Source organism: Agelaius phoeniceus, chromosome 2 (assembly GCF_051311805.1).
Source record: "Agelaius phoeniceus isolate bAgePho1 chromosome 2, bAgePho1.hap1, whole genome shotgun sequence".
NCBI lineage: Eukaryota > Metazoa > Chordata > Aves > Passeriformes > Icteridae > Agelaius > Agelaius phoeniceus.
Window position 1 is genome coordinate 7,002,095 of NC_135266.1, and position 20,113 is coordinate 7,022,207.

At 40.3% G+C, this 20,113-nt stretch overlaps 1 protein-coding gene across 2 annotated transcripts in view; it reads left to right on the forward strand.

The window, feature by feature from the left end:
* EFHC2 (EF-hand domain containing 2) overlaps nt 1-20,113 on the forward strand; it is a 57,053-nt gene that overhangs the window by 27,582 nt on the left and 9,358 nt on the right. For both annotated transcript variants that reach the window (XM_077171542.1, XM_077171541.1), the window contains exons 8-12: nt 6,141-6,306; nt 7,330-7,472; nt 11,568-11,764; nt 15,393-15,526; nt 19,694-19,891. In XM_077171542.1, coding sequence (XP_077027657.1) covers nt 6,141-6,306; nt 7,330-7,472; nt 11,568-11,764; nt 15,393-15,526; nt 19,694-19,891 — 838 coding nt within the window. The remainder of the gene's footprint in view (nt 1-6,140; nt 6,307-7,329; nt 7,473-11,567; nt 11,765-15,392; nt 15,527-19,693; nt 19,892-20,113) is intronic.

Below are 20,113 nucleotides of genomic sequence, written 5' to 3' on the forward strand. Positions count from 1 at the left end.
CATTAGAGAAGCTGACATTTATTTTTGAGTCTGCAGTTTCAGCACAAGTTGCTTGCCCACAGAATTTGCCTTTTAGGAGAATGAAGAGTAGTTTAGATTTCTCTTGAAGAAAGTGATATATTTCTAATGTGGCGTTTCCCTATTTTAATATGTTTGTGAGAAGTGGAGTTTGCCCATTGATGAATGTAGCTAATGCTCTTCAGTAGGAAGCTGATGACATTACTGTCACCTAGAAGTACTATGAATGCAAGAGAAAATGCATTAATGTGTGAAGTTACCTGTCCAGACTTGCTAGTGCTGCCTCAGAGGAGGAGAAGAAGACTCTGTAGCCATGTAGGTGTTGTGGTCACCCTGCTGAAATGGCAAACAGGCTGATGTGCAGTGGGGGAAGCTGGTACTTGTCCTTCTCACCTAATACAAAATCTTAGCACAGAGTAGAAAGTATTCTTTCTTAAATAACAGATTACTCAAGATGGAACAAACCCAGGAAAATCTGGTTTCCTACAGCTTTTTCTTCCCTGTCCCAGCACCTCCCAAGCCTGGCTGCTGAGGCTTTTCAGAGCACCCTGCAATCCCTGTCCTGTGCCGGCTCTCCACCCCTCCCACCCCCTCATTTCCCAGGCTCCGGCCGTGACCCGCTGCCGGGGCAGGGCTCTGTGCTGCTGGCCAGGCAGCTGCTCCTGCAGAGCGGGGATAGCAGCTCCCTGCTTTCCCTCAGCGGGGCACTACAGCCTGTGCCAATTTTCACTGGGCTCGGCAGAGGTCAGTGTCTCTGGTGTTTAACCTCTCCACTACACGTGGTGGAGACTGAGCAGCAGCTTCTAAATGTACTTGTGCATGTATAGATTCCTTTTTTTTGTCCAGGTAACTGTAATAATCATTAAGAAGTAAGACTGTAAATGGAGGTTTTCTTTGAATCAGGATAAACACTGTCATGTTTCAGCTGCATGGTCAGTTCTGGAGCACTAGGTTTTCTTTATTCCTGCATATAAAAGGTGGACATGGTTTTTTTTTGGTGGACATGTTTTTTTTTTTTCCTTCTTATTTTACTTCTTACCTCAGTTGTGAAGCAGGCTATCACTAGAAAGTCTCAGCTGTTTGTCATACATCTCCTCTGATGTATAGAGAACACTATGCTAACTGCCATCTCCCCAGGTTATCACCACCTCTTTATATTGTCCATGTCTAGTGGGATTTCTCTTTCCTGTTTCTGGCTTTATTGCTCAGAGGTGCCTGTCCTCTTCCTCTGAAGGTAGAATTTCTTTCCTGCTTCCATACCCTGATATTCAGTATAGTTATCATTTTAATCCAAAGTATGTAGCACTTGGTTCTTCCTTGAAATATGTTCTTATCTAACACATGAGGGTTTTCCTGCAGTTCTTCAATGAGGGTAGAAGGTAATCTCACACTCTATACCAGAATCTCAGAATATATATTGAAATTGAAAGCTGACAAGCTCATTCAAGCTGGTTTAATGCTGCCTCTCTGGCAACAAATTCTTCATGAGGAATTTAGTTTTTCTTACTAAGAAGGCTTTGCTGTCTTCAGATTATTTATATGCTGAAGATGTGGCTGGAACTGTTTTGTTTCTTGCTGTTCCCAGTGCTTGTTCCAATCTCACTCAGGTTTTGAAGTTATGAGAAATCTACAAGTATGTGGTCCATGTTTGATAAATAAATTTGTGAAATAATCCTCCAAGTTATTGCAGTAACAAGGGATGAAAATTTGCATGGCAAAAATACCTGTGCTATTCTTTCTGGAAGTAGAAATTTGTAATCCCAGACTTTCCCTTTACTCTTCACCCACTGTAAATTTACACTGAAAATGTTACAGCCTGGAAGAAGTGAGAATTGATTCTTTTTCCAGACTGGACAGAGGTAATTTTCTTAAACACCAGAGATTACCTTGAGAAGAGTGCATTTTGTATGTAAGTGCCAGCTGTCTGTCTGATTCTGCCCTAATGCTGTGTGGCAAAGATGAAATGAGTTTTGAGCTTGGGTAGCTGGTTCTTCACAAGTTCCAGAAATGAGTTTTTGACTAGTTTTGTCACCTGTATTTCTCCATTGCAATTTCTTTCTGAATATACTCGTTCACAGGAGAGAATATGAATATATAATCCTTTTAAATCCTGGAAAATATAGGTGACATAAGGCTGGATGTTTGTATTTTTCTCTTTAGTGAACCTGGACAGGTAAGGGTCAGTCTCTTAAGTAGCAAGTGACAGGACAATATGAAAAAGCCTCAGAGGAGGTTTATATTGGATATTAGGAACCATTTCTTGACTGAAAGGGTTGTCAAACTAGAGCAGACAACCTACTGTCCAGGAAAGTAGGGGAGTGGAGTCACCATCTCTGGAAGTGTTCAAAGAATGTGTAGATGTGGCACTTAGGGACATGGTTTAGTGGTAGACCTGACAGTGCTGGGTGATCTCAGAGGTCTTTTCTAAAATTAGTAATTCTATGATTCTGTGAATGACACAAGTTCATTTTACTTCAGGGATGAGATGGGAACCAAAGGGCTATAAAGGCTGAACTTCCCTTTGGATTTCACTTACTCCGAGCTTCACTTCTGAGGGATTCAACACATCCCCCAGGGATAAAACATTATTCCTCTTAATTTACAATTTCATTCTAGTTTATAAATCTAATTTTCATCCACATGAGCTGAAGTTCACAAAAGGGGAAATGCTTTAGCATCTCTTAATGAATGCCTTATGCATGGGTGTGAACGTGCAGACTGTGACCAGCGTGTAACACAGGAGCTCTTGTCCTCTGCAGCCAGGATCCCGTGCAGGTGCCCTGGTACCCCGAGGAGGAGTACCTGATACGTGCTTCTGGCAGGACCTGTGACACCTGAGCAAAGAGGCGGAGCTTTTGTCTGCCAAAATCCGCTGTTGGATGATGTCTAATTCAAAGCGAGCGCTCGGAGGGATGAGCAGCGTCAGCCCCGCGCCGCCTCCGCCGCGCCGCCGCCGGGTGGCGCTGTGGGAGCGCGGAGCCGCCGCTTCCGGTGCCGCTCCAGAGCGGGAATCGGGAATCCAGACAGCGGGAATTCAGTGGGAATCTAGCCGGGAATCCAGCCGGGAATTCAGTGGGAATCTAGCCGGGAATCCAGCCGGGAATTCAGTGGGAATCCAGCCGGGAATCCAGCCGGGAATTCAGTGGGAATCCAGCCAGGAATCCAGCGGAGAATCCAATAGGAATCTTGTGTGCTACCTGCGGTGCTCAGCACCTGTAGGCATTGGGGTTTACTTTCCTGCTCCGTCTATGCCGATTTACAGGCTCGCTGTTTATGCTATCAGGAATTGTCTGTATCAAGCACTGTAGCTGTGCAAATGCGGTGTTTTGGTCACAAACAGTGCTTAGAAAATAGGGGATCTCATATAGTTTAATGGGAACCTCATGAGAACAAATTCAAGGTGCTGCACCTGGGCTGGGGCAATCCCCAGTATCAATCCAGGCTGAGGCATGGGCAGATCCACAGTATCCAGGCGGAGAAGGACCTGGGGGTGCTGGTGGATGAGGGGCTGGACATGCCCTGGCCCTGTGCCCTCTGAGCCCAGAGGTCAGGGGTGTGCTAGGCTGTATCCAAAGCACTGTGGGCAGCAGGGGAGGAGAGGATTCTGCCTCTCTGCTCCACTCTTGTGAGACCCCACCTGCAGTGCAGCATCCAGCCCTGGGGCCCCAGGACATGGACCTGTTGGAGAGTCTAGAGGAGACACCAAGCTGATCAGAGGGAAGGAGCACCTCTCCTATGGGCAATGGCTTGGAGAACTGGGCAGTTCAGAAGGGTTTGGGGCCTTCCAGTGGCCTTCCAGTACCTGAGGAGAACAGACAAGAAAAATGGAGACTATACAAGGGCCTGGAGTAACAGGACAAGGGGGAATGGCTTCACACTGAAAGAGGGTGTGCTGAGATTAGATATTAAGAGGAAGTTCTGTGCTGCGAGGTTGGTGAGGCACTGGAACAGATTGTCCTGAGAAATCTCAGATGCCCCATCCAGAGCAGATCCAGAGAGGGGCAACAGAGCTGGGGAAGGGTCGGGAGCATAAGTCCTGTGAGGAGTGACTGAGGGAGCTGAGGGTGTTCATCCTGGAGAAAAGGAGGCTCTGGGGTGACCTTATCACTCCTACAACTCCCTGAAAGGAGGCTGGAGCCAGGTGGGGCTCAGGCTCTTCTCCTCTCGACAGGAGAGGACATAGTCTAAAGCCGCTCCAGGGGAGGTTTAGGTTGGACATTAGGAAGACATGCTTCACAGAAAGGGTGATTAAACATGGAAATAGGCTGCCCAGGGAGGCAGTGGAGTCACCACCAGGACTTTAAGGAAAGACAGAACATGGCATTCAGTGCCATAGTCTGATTGACAAGGTGGTGTTTGGTCATAGGTTGGACTTGATGATCTCAGATGATCTAATTGATTCTGTGATTCCTGGAGTTGTTCAAGGCCAGGCTGGATGGAGCTCTGAGCAACCTTGTCTGGTGGAAGGTGTCCCTGCCCATGAAAGGGGGGTTGGAATGAGGTGATCTTTAAGGTCCCTTCCAGCCCAAACCATTCTATGATCCTATGAGTCTGTGATTTTGGTGCATGTTTACACATACACACTCTTTCATGGTGAAAATTACTTTGAAGATCTCTGAATGGTCTTTCTTTGGGCTTGGCCTTTTTGCTTCTGAGTCCCAGGAAGGGCACATGTAGTTTTTATGGAGAAGAATGCTGGTGTAATTTTGCAAAACCCTTTTTGACTGATTTAGGTGAAAGAATCAGCTTTTTGAGTCAGACCATATTCTTCTGAGAGGTAAAGGCTAAAGGAGGGCTCATTGTTTTCAGGCTAAAGAAAAACTCTGACATCTGAATGCTTGCTTTATTTTTCAACTCATGCTGCTGTTAGGGAAGTCAGAGTTTAGGAGTGTTGAGCTTTGATCTTCTGATATAGCCATGTCTAAAACATTTTAATCATAAACCAGTTCAGTGTTCAAAGTGACAGCAGTTTTGTCACCCTCCTCTATTTGCACTGAAACCCATGCTACAAGTTTAGGTTATCCATCTCTCTTCAGTTCTGGGTAGAAAAGTTAAGTTTTAAAGGAAAAAAAAAACCCTTTATTTCATGGGATCCACTTTTATACACTGTTGTCATATCTCTTATATTCCTCTGACCTGAGGCAGACCCTGTGCTGAGCAGACCTCCTGAGGTCCTGTCCAACCTGAGTTATTTTGTATTCCTGTGGCTCTTGTCTTCTTTGGCCTCAGATCTCCCCATTTGCTTTCTCCCATATGCAAGTTCCTTATTTTCCTCTCCCCTTTCCATTTTCCACGAACCTCATTTAAGCAGCAGACTGAGCTCCTCTCTGAAGTTTTATGTGAACACACTGGAGGCTGTCCTGCAGCAGAAGGGCAGTGCAGGGGGGCAACAAGGGGCCAAATGGGACAAGATTTTCACCAAGAGAGGAGTAATGAGAATCAGGGAAGCAGCACTTTTGGGAGGTGCCTCTGTGGGAACTGAGTGCAGGTCCCTGACCAGATGTGCCTCTGCTGAGTCAGGACAGCTCCTGCTGTGTACCTGGGATAGTCCCACTCATCACTGCAAGATAAGACTTGAGTCTGGGGAAAATGAGGAAAACCAAAGCTTCCCAAAACTCTGGATATAGTGAGTTGTGGGCTGAAGTTATTTGCTTTAGTGTACCAAGGACTTTTACTATATGTTTGCTTTAAGTAATGAATAAAATTTTATTTATGTATTTTTTCTCCTCTAGCCAAAAGCACAGGGCAGGAAACTCATAGGACAGTTATTTACTTAATCATGTTGTCTCAAAGGATGAAACTGAAAAATTAATTTAGAATTTTTAATTTACTATTTTATCCCATTTTGAAACTGTATTTGTCTTTCCTTTTACCTGTGTATCTTAGTGATATCTTTCAAATATTTTAAGATTATAGATGAAATCCTGAAATCCTTGAAGAAATAATTTTGCTGTTGGCTCTATGGAGTCTTTTTCTACCCTGTAACAGTAGGAGGGATCCTGGTTTGATCTGTGGGCTGTTACAGAAGTAGGTTAATAACTGTTCATATTGGAAGTTTAAATGCTTGGTAAAATGCCTTCATCACACCAGTAACAAATAAGTTCTTGCTCTCTTTGCTGCAGTGGATTTCACCCCAATTGAATATAAGACTCCACCACCTCCAAAACCAGAAAAAATTATTCCTCCTTATAATGGATTTGGTTCTGAAGAAGATTCTTTGAGCTCCTGTAAGGGTGTGGTTGTCCAGGCTCCCCATAAGGATTACAGGCAATTCCTGGTGAAAGACAGGTATTTTGTGTGAAAAACTATTTCAGTTTTTTGAATTATGTATTTTTGTCAAGGAGATAAATGTTATGTGGGGATATCATTTTTTTTCAGCAAATATACAGCTCATCAGACTTTTAAGGGACAGGTGCATGAGGCCTGGAAAATGGTACTCCAATTTTCTGCAAACTCTGTAAAATTTCTCTTTGGAGAAGGCAAATATTATGACCCTTCCATCCTCTACCTCCTTCCCTCTGCTGTCTTCAGTGGGAGTTTGACAGAAATCTTAGTCCAAGCATTAGTCAGGAATTTTGGATGATCCAGCAGACCAACACAGATTTGTTTTTGTTTGACTTTGTGATACTTACTTATTTTTTTTATCTGCTGAATTTCATGCAGTTTACTGTAGCACTACTAAAGCTTTAACACTTTACTTTCCATTATGAAATGATTTATTAGGCAGCAGTTGTTGAAGCCAAAGCAAAAAAGCAAAGTCTCCTGTTACAGATTCACCTGGAGAATGTTTGTAAAAGAGGAAAGCAGTTAAAAAAGGCTTGGGAATGTATTGATAGAGTGTATACAAACACTGCAAGTTATTTAAAACACAATCACTTAATAAATATCTAGCTAGTAAGGTCATCTGGTAGACCTGAATTTGTGGGAGATAATCCTTGTATGAATTGCTATTCAGAATTTGCTTTGAAAATATACATACCTAAATGTGTTCTTCCTTTACAAATTTTCTGGAAAGTAACTTTGGGCTTGATTTGCAACTCAACTTGAATAAAAATTAATTCCAGACCTGTGGCAGAGAAGTAATTTTCCCATGAAAGTTATTCCTTTCTGTCTGACCAACTCTATCTGGTTCTGTTAATTTAAGCTGAAAATTGGTTTTGACAAAGTAGTGAATCTTATGCCATTTCCCTTCTTGGTGCAGTAATAACACAATTAATGTATGTTACAAAACTCAGGAGAAGGCATCTCTTAGGGGTGAAACTTCTCTCACACTCTGTTTTTGATTTCTTACCTGCTCCTTTGCTTGTTCAGGTATGGCATGGACAGCTTCATTCTGCGCTACGCGGCCAAACTCATCACGGACATCGCCGTGGACAAGGACCGTAAATTCATTATTTCCTACTTCCTGAGTGATGACACCATTTCTGTTTTTGAATATGCAGAGAGAAACTCAGGTAAGAGGTGGCAATGTCTCTAACCAGCCCCAGTTCCCTTGCTCATTTGGTTGGACTTTGCAGTAAACATCGTGGCCAGACTCAGCGGTAGCAGGAGCAGGGATGTGGATTTTTAAATGCAGTGGGAATTACATCAGCAGGCCTGCTGCATTATTATCTTGCATAGCTGGATGTCATAGTAATTCATGATCTTTTTCACTCAGGATTGGATTACATTGTTCATTGCATGACAGTACTTCACAATATCCATTGGGAACTGCAAGTGTAATGCCTTAGAAGTTTTATTACATTTTAATTTGAAAATCTGAGCTTTAAACATTTGCTTTTGTTGTGGATAACATACAGGAATAGTATTGTAACTGATGATAAATAGGGACAGGAAATACAAGACAACAAGAATGAAAGACTAAATCCTTTGTTTTGCAAAATTGTGTTATGAAACCTATATAGCATCCATTGTATAGAAGCAGCTCATGAAAGCCAAACAGCTGTGACACTTTCTAACGTATTTTACCATTAATCATGGAGCTGAGCATTTAGAGAGGGAAGATTGCCCTGTGCTAGAGTCTGGATGTGTGTTTTGTACAACAATGAACTGTATTCCAAGTGCCAAACTGACAGTACTGAAGTGACAAATAAATGCTTTGTTACTTCTCAGTTCCTTGGCCACATTTATCCCATTGCTGGAGCATGGTCACCAAATGTTGTCATGTTTAAATTCTTTTGGCCTCTATTGTCTGTTTTAGGCTGCCTCCAGCTGAGGATATGAAGGGTTTTGTGATTTTCAAGCATCTTTTTTATTTCCCTGAACTGTCTTGTGGCTGGATGGAAGGACACAGCAGCGGGAGGGATGTCAGGAAGTCATTCTGTAGTTCAGAGAGATGGGGGAGCTTTGGCTGAACATGACCCTGGTGGAGAGATGAGTGTCTTTCTGTGAAGCTCACTAAACATCTTCAGCAACAGTTTCAGAGCAATTAACCTCCAGAAGTGCTTTTTCAATCCAGAGAACCTCTGATGGCATCTCTGCTTGTCTCCAGCTACATTATGAGTGCATAAATAGGCACCTCAACCCCAGCTAAAATATGAGCAATTCTCACTTCTCTGAGAAGTGTTTTGATAAGGTGTAGAGTACCTGCTTAGGACTTTGATGAGCATTCCCAGTTAATCCTGCTCCACTACAGCATCAAGATTTAGCACTTTTTTAGCAGCAGTGTCTTTTTATCAATACTTTACTCACTTCTGAATCCAGTGGCCTGAAACTTATGCAACTTCTTTTGTTGCAGCTAAATACACACTTATGTGTATATTTACTGTGTAATGCTGCTGTGAGGCTCAAGAGCAGCTCAGTTCTCCACCGTTGAATGACATGTCTGATTGGCATTTTTGATGTCCAGAGACATAAAGGGTGCTAAAGGTACAGCTGCACTGTTAAATTGCAGAAGTCCAGGGAACAGTTTGAATCTTGGACCCCAAGCATGTGTACTGCCAGTTCAGTCACTTCTAGTTCTCCTTTGCACTATTTGAACTAGACAAGGCCCCAGAGAGCCTTGAACACACAGTAATAATAGCTGTGACTCCAGATTTATCCTGCAGCACCCAGAGAGGAGTCAAACTATGCACTGCAGAGCAGATGTGGTCAGCTGGTGAAGCCATCAGCAGCATGAGTGCTAGGCCAGAGATTGCTGCCTGCCTTCCTTTTATTTTGGAATGAGAATATGTGCTGGGATTTCATCTGGGAGTCCACTGAACACTGCTGGTCAAATAAAACATGAATCAACAAATGGACAAATTTGCCCACTAATAGTAACAAATACTTCAAGGCACATATGAAAGGCTTATTTCTGTAAGTGAACTCTCAACTTCCCTGGGTTGTTAAAATGGATGGAGTAGCTGACTTTTAGAGGTGGTAGAAAGGTGAAATGAAATGATATGGCTGAGAACTGGCCACTGGAGAGTTTAGTGAGAACATCATTGAAGAGGCAAGGAATGTGGTGGAGGAGGTAGAGCAGCAGTTGGAAGAAGGCCTGGCTCTGCACAAGTTTGTTTGTTCCCACCTTACTTTTCTTTCTACTTCTCTCACTATCCCTCCCTCATGTTAGCCATGTCTGAAGGAATAGTGAATGAGTTTCTTCAACATTAAGAATGGGAAGGCTTTGTAGAGGTCAGGTAATAGTGGCCAAGGAAAAGGAGTAAGACATCCAAAATTACAACCTGGCCATCCCTTTTGTGCACAGGTTCAGAGGGCTGAAATTTTACCTTTTTTTTTACATGAACTGGTACAAATTGGCAAGTAATGCTTCAAATCCCAATCCTTCAAATCCCAATCCTAAAGGGGAAGTAGTAAGTTGCTCTCAGTGTTTTCTCGCTTCAGCAACCTGAAGGTTTCAGAGAAATAGTTCACTGTAATATTAGTAACACTGAAACTCTATGAAATTCACAGGGCTGGACATCTTGAAGCACTTCTTGAGATGGGGATCAAAGCCTGAGAACTTTGGCTCCCCATGAAGAAGATCACAACCCCTTTTTTACTCAGTGTAAGACCCAGCCAACAGCTGTACAAACACCTGCAAACTCTGATCTGATCTTAATGCAATAGGGTCTTTCGTGGTGGTGTTTATTTTGTGCTTTGAGCCTGGCTTTTGTAGATTTCCATCAAAACTCCTTATCAGGTTTCAGTGTAAAATCTCTAACTTAATGAGATATTTTCGGTCATTTTTCCTTATACCACTTGCAATGTAACAACCTGTAACATTTAAAAAAAAACATTATGGGACAGAAGTAGGTTTCCAATATAAGTGCACAATTGCAGGGAAATAGAGAGCCAAGAGTGAATTGCCAATCTTACAGAGACCTATTAAATATTAAAAACAGTTGCCAGGATTATATAACCTAAAAATTTCTTATTTGTTTTTATAGCTGGGTGAAAAGGAATGTGTTAACATTAGAGTCACATTAATGATTTGGATTGTTTTTTGATTCAAGCAAGATCTGATGATTACCATAGTGGAGAGGTTTTTTTGTCTTTTATGGTGCTAATAAAGCAATTAAGACAGACATCTGCTCCAAACTCTGGTTTGCTAAGTAGCTTGGGTTTTACACTTATTTATAATTTTGACTATAAAAGGCATTTGATTACACTGTTCATCAGCCTTTTACTGGACTTGCATCAGTACCTGGTATTAAGGCAGTATTAAATGTTACTAAAGGAAGATTTTGGCTTTTGGTTTGGAAGCTGAAATAACAACAGGAAGCAAACCCCAGAGTTGTTGTAGGGCACATATCCCAGTGAAACTAAACATGTGACATAAGGTTTTCCAGAAAACTTAGTACATGTAATGCAGTCCTGTGGTACACCAGAAGTTAATAGAGGAAAGAGAAATGTTCCTTTCAGCATCTTACCCACCCTTGAGTACCTCGTGCAGTTTCTAGTGACACAAATAAAATCATTATACTGTGAAAAGGAGCCATGTGACATCCCCACCTCACAAAGCAAAGAGCAGATCACAGGTAAATTGCACTGGCAGAACAATGTGTGAAAGACAGTATCATGTCACTCCTACATCTTTAAAAAATTTCAGATGCCCTTTAAAGGAAGTTGGAATTAAAGTACATCAGAATTCACAATCTTTGTCAGACAGGGCTCTCTTAAGTTGTGATTTTTATTTTCCTTTTTCTGCTTTTAACAGTTTAAGGATAATTGCCTGCATCTTAGTGTTTGGATCTTCGGTTTCTCAAGGGCCAGTTCCAAGGCTGGCGACAGGGTTATGGGAACGGTTTGAAGAGGCACATTTCTGTCCTGTTTTAAAGAAAAGCAAAGCAGGGAAGGTGTTTGGCAGGCATTCAAATGAGACATGTCACAGAATGTGCACAATGTCACTGTTGCTGTGGACACTGGCAGAGACAGTCCTTTTAGCAGTGAGAGAGAGGGGAAGAGAGTGTTCATACACAGGAAACTGGAGCACAAAATGTGGTATTTAAATACAAATAATCTGGTTTGGGGTGTCTTTTTGCTGATGGCTTGGAGGTTTTGTGTGTGTGTGTGGGTTTTTTTCCAAGTAAAGGCATAATTAATTATTTTTAATTCCATTCCCATAGGGATAGCCGGTGGGAAGTTCCTGGAAAGAAGTCGCATTAAGAAGCCTGGACAGGAACTCTTTAAGAGTGAGCCATCTGAATACTACCAGGCTCAGGATCTGTTTGTTGGAGCCAGAGTTTGTTTCCATGGTCACAACTTTCTTTTGGTGGATGCTGATGAATACACGTTCAACTACATGGAGAAGAATGCAAATGAGGTGAAGCAGGCTCTTGTTAATTTCTGTTATCTCTCAGGACTGTGGTTTTTCTGTATATTTTTCAGAATTATTTATCCTGTTTCCTCACCCAAAGCTCACAGCCCAGTGCTGTCTGTCTAGCAATGGATTTAGGGGATGGCAGCTGGGAGTGCATGCAAGTCTGGCCACTCTTTACTGTCCATTCCCTTTTCCTTTCTCAGAACCCACTCAGTCTGCATTAGGAGTTGTGACAAGGGAAATCTCTGCCTATTCCTTCTTGAGGCTGTTTATGAACCTCTTGTCCCTGAGTTGATCTAACCCTTGCTGAGCCTACAGATACTGTCAGCTTCCACAACTTTCTGTGGCAGTAGGTTGAAAAGCTCACTGCCTGCTATGAAAAACAAATATCTGAAAAAAGAAGTATCTTTTATCTGTTTTAAATCAGCCTCCCACTAACTTCAAGGCCAGTTATACTGTTCTGAGATTTGGGGAAGATCCCATTCACCTTATGCACCACCTTTATAATTTTGTAAATCTAAGACATTCTTCCCCCTCAGCCTAATCCTGTGCAGGTAAGAGTCTCACCCTTTTTAGTCTGTCCTTGCAAAGTAACTTGGAGATGTGGAGACTGGAACAGTGTTCAGTACTCAAGATGTGGACACATCCAATTTAGTCTTACTGATGAGGCTATTTTATGTCCTAATTTGATTTTTTGAGTTCATACACATTTTTCTACCAAAACCTTCTAATATTAAAAATTCATATCCCATTCAGGAATTCAAACGTACAATGTTTATTGAGTTTTACTGTCTTTTCTTGTTGCCTTCAGAGGGGAGAGCAATAAATTGGGAACTGGGGTGCCTCTGCTGCTTTATACTTCAGTAGAATGGTGAAATTTTTTGTAAATTAATGTGGATTTGTAAATTAATGTGGACTAGCACCATCTGCCTTCCCTGGAACAACAAGGAAGAGCTGCAAAATGCTTGTGGATGTAAAATGCTAAGATTGCTAAAAGCTTAAAGCAGTAACATACAAAGCTGAAACCTCAAAAATGCAGTCCAGTGTATTTCCTTCCTGCTGAATGGTTTCTCGTCCTGGTAGAATCAAAACCAAACCTTTTCTCCAAAATTCAGAGCTCAACTTTAGATTGTAAATGTTCTTTGGAATGTTGTTTGCATTGATTGTCCTGGATCAAATGGATGAGACTTTAGTTCTCCAGACTGAATGATTGTATAATATCAAAATAAAATCTGCAAAATGCGAAGAGGCAACATTGAAAATACACACTTAAAGTGAATTTTGAAAGACAGTGAACCTTTGAAAGGTTCTTTGCACAATTAAGGTTTTAATGAGGCTGATAGTAAAAAAAGGTTGATTCTTGCAGAGGTAGGGGCTTCACTTACATCCTTTGACTAGAGCATCAGAAGTTTGCCTCAGTTCATCAGGGGATCACATACTCAAATCACAACCACTTCAGCAATTGCTAGAGAAGATCAGAACTGGAAGATTGTTTAGAAAAAGGGGAAACAATATAAATATGGCTATTTGTTAGTTGTTTCTAAAATTAGAAAACAAACAATTTTCCGTCTGAATAGACAAGAGATTTCCTTCCAGCAGAACACATCAGTATGTTTTCTAAAACTGGTAAAGAAATCTGTATTTAATGTTTTTTCATGGAAATTTTCATGGAAATTTTGACCACAGTTCTATAGGCATATGCTGATTTAGATGAAATTTTGATTGGTAATCATAGTGCAGGTGAATATTGAAAATTTGTTTGAAACTATTTAAGATAATTGGAAAGCTTCAGTTTTCTGTTTCAAAATTATGCTTATTGTATTCTTTTTATGTTAAAGGGAGAGAAAAATCACTGAGTCTTGTAATTTTGATTGCCACCTTTACTGAAAGTAACTTCAAGGACCTAGTTTAAAACTTTTCAGCACTTCTGAACATGGGTTGGACTCGATGATCTTGAAGGTCTCTTCCAACCTAGAAATTCTGTGATTCTGTGATTCTGGTTTATTTTTCAATTTGAAGGAAAAAATATCTATTTAGAAAGTGTAGATTTGCTTGCAAAACAGAACAGGTGTGTTGTGCACAGTCCTACTGGTATTATTCAGGTTTGGGGAGGACTGTTTCAAACAAGGCATCACTGGAAGAGAATTCAGCATCTCTGAACTGTATCAATTGTTCTAACTTTGCTGTGTGCTGCTGCACAAACATAGAAAGGGATTTTACTTCCATTGAATTCAGCATAATCACCTCTGAGTTAGGCAAGGCAATCAAACCAAACTAGACTGTGACTAGAAACATGTCAGGAGTTACATGAGAAGGGGGAAAGCTGGTGAAATGATTGCCATGCTGCTTGGACACTCAATGCCTATGTAGGTGTTTGGAATATGTAGTTTTGGAAAAAAGATGTAAAAATAGCTGTTTTGATAATGTAGAGAAGACAGGCTCTTAAATATTCAGAACACTTTGTCCATCCTGAAACACTCTGCTCTCTGAACCCTTCTGCTCAGTCTTTCCTCCCTGTTCCTTGCCTGAGCAGCAGAAGGCTCTGTGCTTATGCCCCAAACAGAAACATCTTGGACAGGGGCCTGGAAAAGCTGCTGCCTCTAAACTCTTTGATTGCTGGTCCAGCTGCTCCAAGGCACTGCCTTGCAGGGCATTGCCTGCCAGGGCTGCACCTGGGGTTTTGGCAGAGGCAGAAATTGTCCTCTCCAATTCTGAGAAAAACCTGCAAGAGCTGATGTATTGATTAAACTTGGATCAATTTGTACTGCTCTGGCAGTGCCAGAGGAACTTTAAATACCCTTTTCTAGATCATTTTGAACTGATGCAAAGTGTAGACACACTTCAGCAGTTGGGGCTGAGGCCTGATTTTTATGTCCTGGTCCTTAATACTAGTCATACCAAATTTCAAATAATTGCTATTGGAAGAAATGGCAGTTCATTGTGCTTTTTAAGCTAGATAGAGCATGACAGATATAAGAACATAGTAGAAGTCACCCCCAATTTAATGACTAAATACTTCTATGTTTTATATTAAAAATGGGTATAGCAAATAAATCTTTGGCAGAGCACTAACACAATCTGAATATAGACTGAAAGTCTTAGTGCTTGAGTTCTGTTTAATTTGAGTTCAAATTTATTTTAATGGTCTATTTAGGAAGAAATATACATTTAAGCATTTTTATATACAACAGGTAAAATTGGTTCCTAAAAACTTTCTAAGGTGCTATTTCTGAGTATGTAAGACAATGTAGTCCAAAATGAATGAGACTATTTGTTGGAACCTTTCTGGTGCCAATGGTGAAAAATTAGCTTTAACATTGTGAAATTTATGACTTGAGAATTCAGTGAAGTGCACCAACATAAAATGAGGACCAAGTTATTAGAACTGTACTTTAAATGTGTCTACTTCTGCTTTAAAAATGCAATGTTTCAAACAAAAGTGGTTTCTTTTATGTTGCTGCACTAAACTTTCTGAGAATGCATGATCTGATGATTTTTGTTTAATTGTTTATATTCTTGATAATCTTACTGAGATTCCCATGGGCCCATTCCTTCAGCCTGGACAGGTCCCTCTGGATGGCATCCTGTGCTTCAGGTCTTTCTAATCCATGTCTTACTTTCCTCTTTTAAGTTCCCCATGGCTGATATTTGTGCTGTCTTCAACAAACTGAAGAGCATGACTGGATCTGGTGCCAAAGAAATCAGAAAGACATTTGCTATTACTGACCCTGAGCATACCAATGTGATTGGGTATGACACTTTCAGGTAAGACAGTGGGTTTGGGGTTTTAATATTTAATAAAGCCACATTCCCACAAAATGTATAAAGCATGACCGGGTTTTGATGCTTTCTGCCCAGTAGCTGACAAGTGGCATAGATTTGTCTTGCATTTACTTGGAGATTATGTGTAAAAAAGAAAGTAAATCCATGTTCCAGGAAAAAAAAAAAGTGATAGTTTCAAGTAAGCTGAAAAGCACAAGAGAAATCTGTCTGCTTTTTATAGAGCTGACACAGTGTTGTGAAGAAGGGCACAAGTCAGCAGTAAAATATATGCTGAAAGGTAAAGAAAAGTCCATCCTGAGAGTCAAACAGTAGATTTGAAATTCAAATAGGAATGTTCAAATTGCCTCCTAAAAATGGTGTTTGGGTTTTGAACCACTGGTAAAGAAGACAGTCTTTACAGAACTAAGGTGTATTGAAATTACAGAAGGCAGTGCTAAGCATGCTTTAAAAAGGATTGGAAAGCAGTAGTGAGAACCATAATTAATACTTGGGTATTAATTTAAGCATAGATAAAGGGAGCAGAAATCTGGATTCTGGCAATGATCCAGATATGGCAATGGGCAGATGTAGAAATACTTGAAAAAGGAAATAATGTTCAAATACAAACTGATTTCAGTTTATCCCACAGCCAGAATACTTGAGTGTATGAACTGTGTTGGGCACAGTACTGGTTAATGATGTGAAACAGAGGAGAAAACTTTGCTTAGAAGCATTTGGTTTTCACAGGAGTAATACACTGTCTATTTAGGAACTGTCATAATAACTAAGGCATGTAAGTAGATGAATATTGCATGGAATGTCATCTCCATAGGAATGCTAACCAAGGCAGGAATTGCTTCTGAAATTGCTTCTGAAATATCTCAGAAGAGAAATAGATCAGCAGAAGGTTCTTTCAGCAATTCAAAGTAAAAGTAGTGAGGAATTAAGTTTCTGGCAACTTTTGGTCAAAATATTTCTGTTCTCAGATATTTTGCTCAGCAGAAGCGAGATTTTGAATTGCTAATTGCATTAAGAGGGAAGATGTTATTACTTGAATAAGAAGAGAGAAAATTGAAAGTTCAGGTTTAATGGGAGGAAGTTCCTGGCACCTGGAAAAGGTTTTTAATTTGTTTACAAGGTAACTATTTAAAATAAAAAAATACTATTTTAGATCGAATTATGAAAACTTTGTGCATGCACTAAGAGCAACTCAAAGGTTGGGAACATTTGTGTGATAGAATCAGGGAAGCAAACTTTTAGAAGGGATGATTGTGCTTTTAAATGGCAGACAAAGGTTTTTATTTTATCCAGAAGAGGCTCAGTTGGGTTTAAATTTAATCATGGACATAATCTGTGCAGCTGTGAACAGCTCAACAGTTTAATTTAGGGTGGTGCTATTCTGTGACATGGAGAGAGATATGTCTGATCATGTGGAATGGAGAGACTTGGTTTCAGCCATAACAAATGCAGGAGCCCTCTCCATGAGCAGGAAATCTGGGGATCCCAAATAATCAGGGTTTTCTGGGCCTCAGTGCTCATCTGGGCCAGTCTCAACACCCTTTAAGGGTCCCCATCCCTCCTATGGGGGAAGGCCTGGGGTCTAACAGGGGATGTTCACACTGCCAGAGGAGGAATTTGCCTCTAAGGAGCCTTGAACATTTGTGCTCTACAGTGACAATAGGTTTTGTTTCTGTTAGTTTGTGTTACTTCCAGTAATCTAAAGGTTCTCATTATTATTATTACCTGTGAATCTTATTTTAGAATGAAAGAAACATTTTTAATGACATAAACAAGAGCACTTCTTTACATCTATGAAAATTCCAAGATACTTCTATGTGAACAGAATATTTTTTCTTTCAGTATCTTTTTGTGTACATCTCTGTTTATTTTCAATCTGCCATGACATTTGATTACTATAACTAACAACAAATGATTATTTTTAGTGCAGGCAATTATCTGTATGACAGCTTCAATGATAATCCTCTTTCCTTACCTTAAATACAGCTGAGGTTTTACTCAGCTCTGAATTTGGCTGTTCAGATTTCCTCCTTTCTATCTATGTAATTTTATGTAATCTGCATGTAAAACTACATCTATAAGTATGATGTAGTGAAGAAAATTGTGATTATACAATTTACTTTAACTGCTTTCGGAACCCAAATCTTGAGTACTTCATCCAGGAAATAAATATGTGATGTACACTGAAGCTATCCCCTAAGCTATCATTAGAACTATCGAAATCTTTGTTAAAAAGAGAATTAAAAAATATTTAAAACTTAGATGCCTGTGCATCACACAGCCCTATCCAGGCTGTTTTTTCTCATAAGCTAGTGGAAAGACTGTTTGCTGTTAGAGACAAAGAACCATGTGGGTCTAACAAAGATGCCTATCTTCAATTCAGCTTGAGAAGCAGCTCTCTTGAGCCGTTAATTATGACTTCTTTCTGTAATAAATCCAGATTGCAATCTGTCCTATTCTTCTGGAACAAAAAAAGAAGTAAAACAAGAGATAGCTAAGCTGTGGGAACAATTATTGGAGCTTGTTTTTTTTTGGTCAGGGAGAGTTTAGATGTCATTCTGTTTGTGAGTCTTGGGTCTTACTCATTAGTCCCTCACAATCTCTAAAATATTCCTTAATTCCCAAGTGAAATAATTTTATCTGTGGGTTTTAGTGATTTGATTGTCACTGACCGGATTGAGAAAATAAAAGACTTTTAAAATCCTGACAGTGGAAAAATCTGTGCCATGTATGGAAATGCAGTCTGTGGAAATGGCTGATGTTATCTACAGCCCCCAGCTCTGCCAGCCCAAGCACTGGAGTGCCAGGCTGATCAGGCAGCATTGTCCTCTCTGTGTGTGCAGTGGTGTTTATTGCAGGCTGCTGGAAGGAGGCTCCAGCTTTGGCTGGATCTCTGAATGCTGCTGCAATATAAATAATAATATCCAGTAAGTGGAAAAATAATACTGACAAGATAATGATAATATTAGTAGATGGAGATGGACCAGGTCTTGGTCATTAAGTTTGTGTAATCTCAAATAAAGTTTGCTACTGTCAACAGCTTGTCGCTTCCTTGTATTTATTTCCTGCTACTGCAAATAAAAGATCATTCTGATTCATTTAATATGGATAAAGAAGTAGTTGAATCTAAGTAGACATTCTGCAGTATTTAACCTTTAATAGTTGTGTAAGTGCAGTCTTATTATATGAAATGATCCTTTCCTTTGAACAGGACCACACAAGCCTCTGAGAGGAAGCAAGTGAAGAACTATGTTTCTTGTTAAAAGTTTGCAAATTTGGAAGGGTCCTAAATTTCTGTGCTTTCAGTTCACATGCGGATGTTAAAGAGATCCCTCATCAGATTAATTCAACAATTCAAGTATTCTCCAGGCAGCCATTTAGCTCTTGTGTCAGAACTTTGTGCATCACTACTAATTTCTTCCATTTGTTTTCAAGGATTGGAGTTTAATCACAGTGATTCAGTGTCCTCATGGGTATCACAAGGTACAGCACTAATTGCACCAGCAATTACAGTGAAGTTTATTCTTAGTGCAATTTATCCAGAAGTATTATATATAATTAATCTAATTTTGACTGAAACACATAGGCCTGTGCTGATGCTTGCTTGTTTAAAAAGCCTGGTTGAATGTGAGTGCACCAGAGGCAGATGTTTGGGATCATAGAGTCAATGCAGTTACAGTAATCCAGATTTGACAAGAGGCCTTGTAACAGCTGAGGGAACTGACACTGTCCCATCAGATGGATCTCAAGAAAATTTCTTCTAGAAGAAGAAATTTCTTCTTTCTTTCTTCAAATCAGCTGGGCTGATTTGTCTGAGCAGCACACACAGGCTTGGGAGAGCACATCCCAGGCTCATCCTTGCATGGGATCTGATTTTCCACTTGCAACATCCAAGTGTAAGCTGCTCTTGCTGCTGCCTTACATTCTTGCTAGGAGAACCTGTGATTTGGTGTAATTCTCTGTATGGCATCTCTGGTAAAACACTTCAGTCGTGGTTTTTGTATTTTTGTATTTTGTATTTTTGTTTGTTCATGTATTTTTGTATGTATAGACAGCTACTGAGGAAATTTGGACATCCTCATCCAAAATTAGGGATTATTAACTGGTTTTAACTAACTTAAAACTAATGTAGGCTGTTATTTTTGTGCACAGAAATTGGATAGTCAGTGTTGCTGGTGGAGGATTTTCAGAACATGAAATTATGACTCTTGGGCGTCACTATGGCATCAGAGATGGCAGTCAAACAGACCTGCTCCTCCTCCTTTCAATGGCTCAAGAAAAACTAAAGAAAAATGCCTTTGAAAATTTTGAGCAACTGGTTACAGTGATTTTGTACAATGACCGAGAAAAGTAAGTTTCCTGTCTTTATCCCAAACTGGTATTTGAGAAGCTCTTCTTGCAAACCCTCCTACTTTCTGGTTGTTGCTGAGTAAATGGTTTATTATGGCCAAAAAATATTATGTGTAATGTTAAGCTTCTCTCAGCACTTGACAATAGACAAGAAGAGGACAGCCTTTTTGTCTGTTTTATATTTTGTACATGGGCTTTTTATTGTAGATGCTGTACTGAACA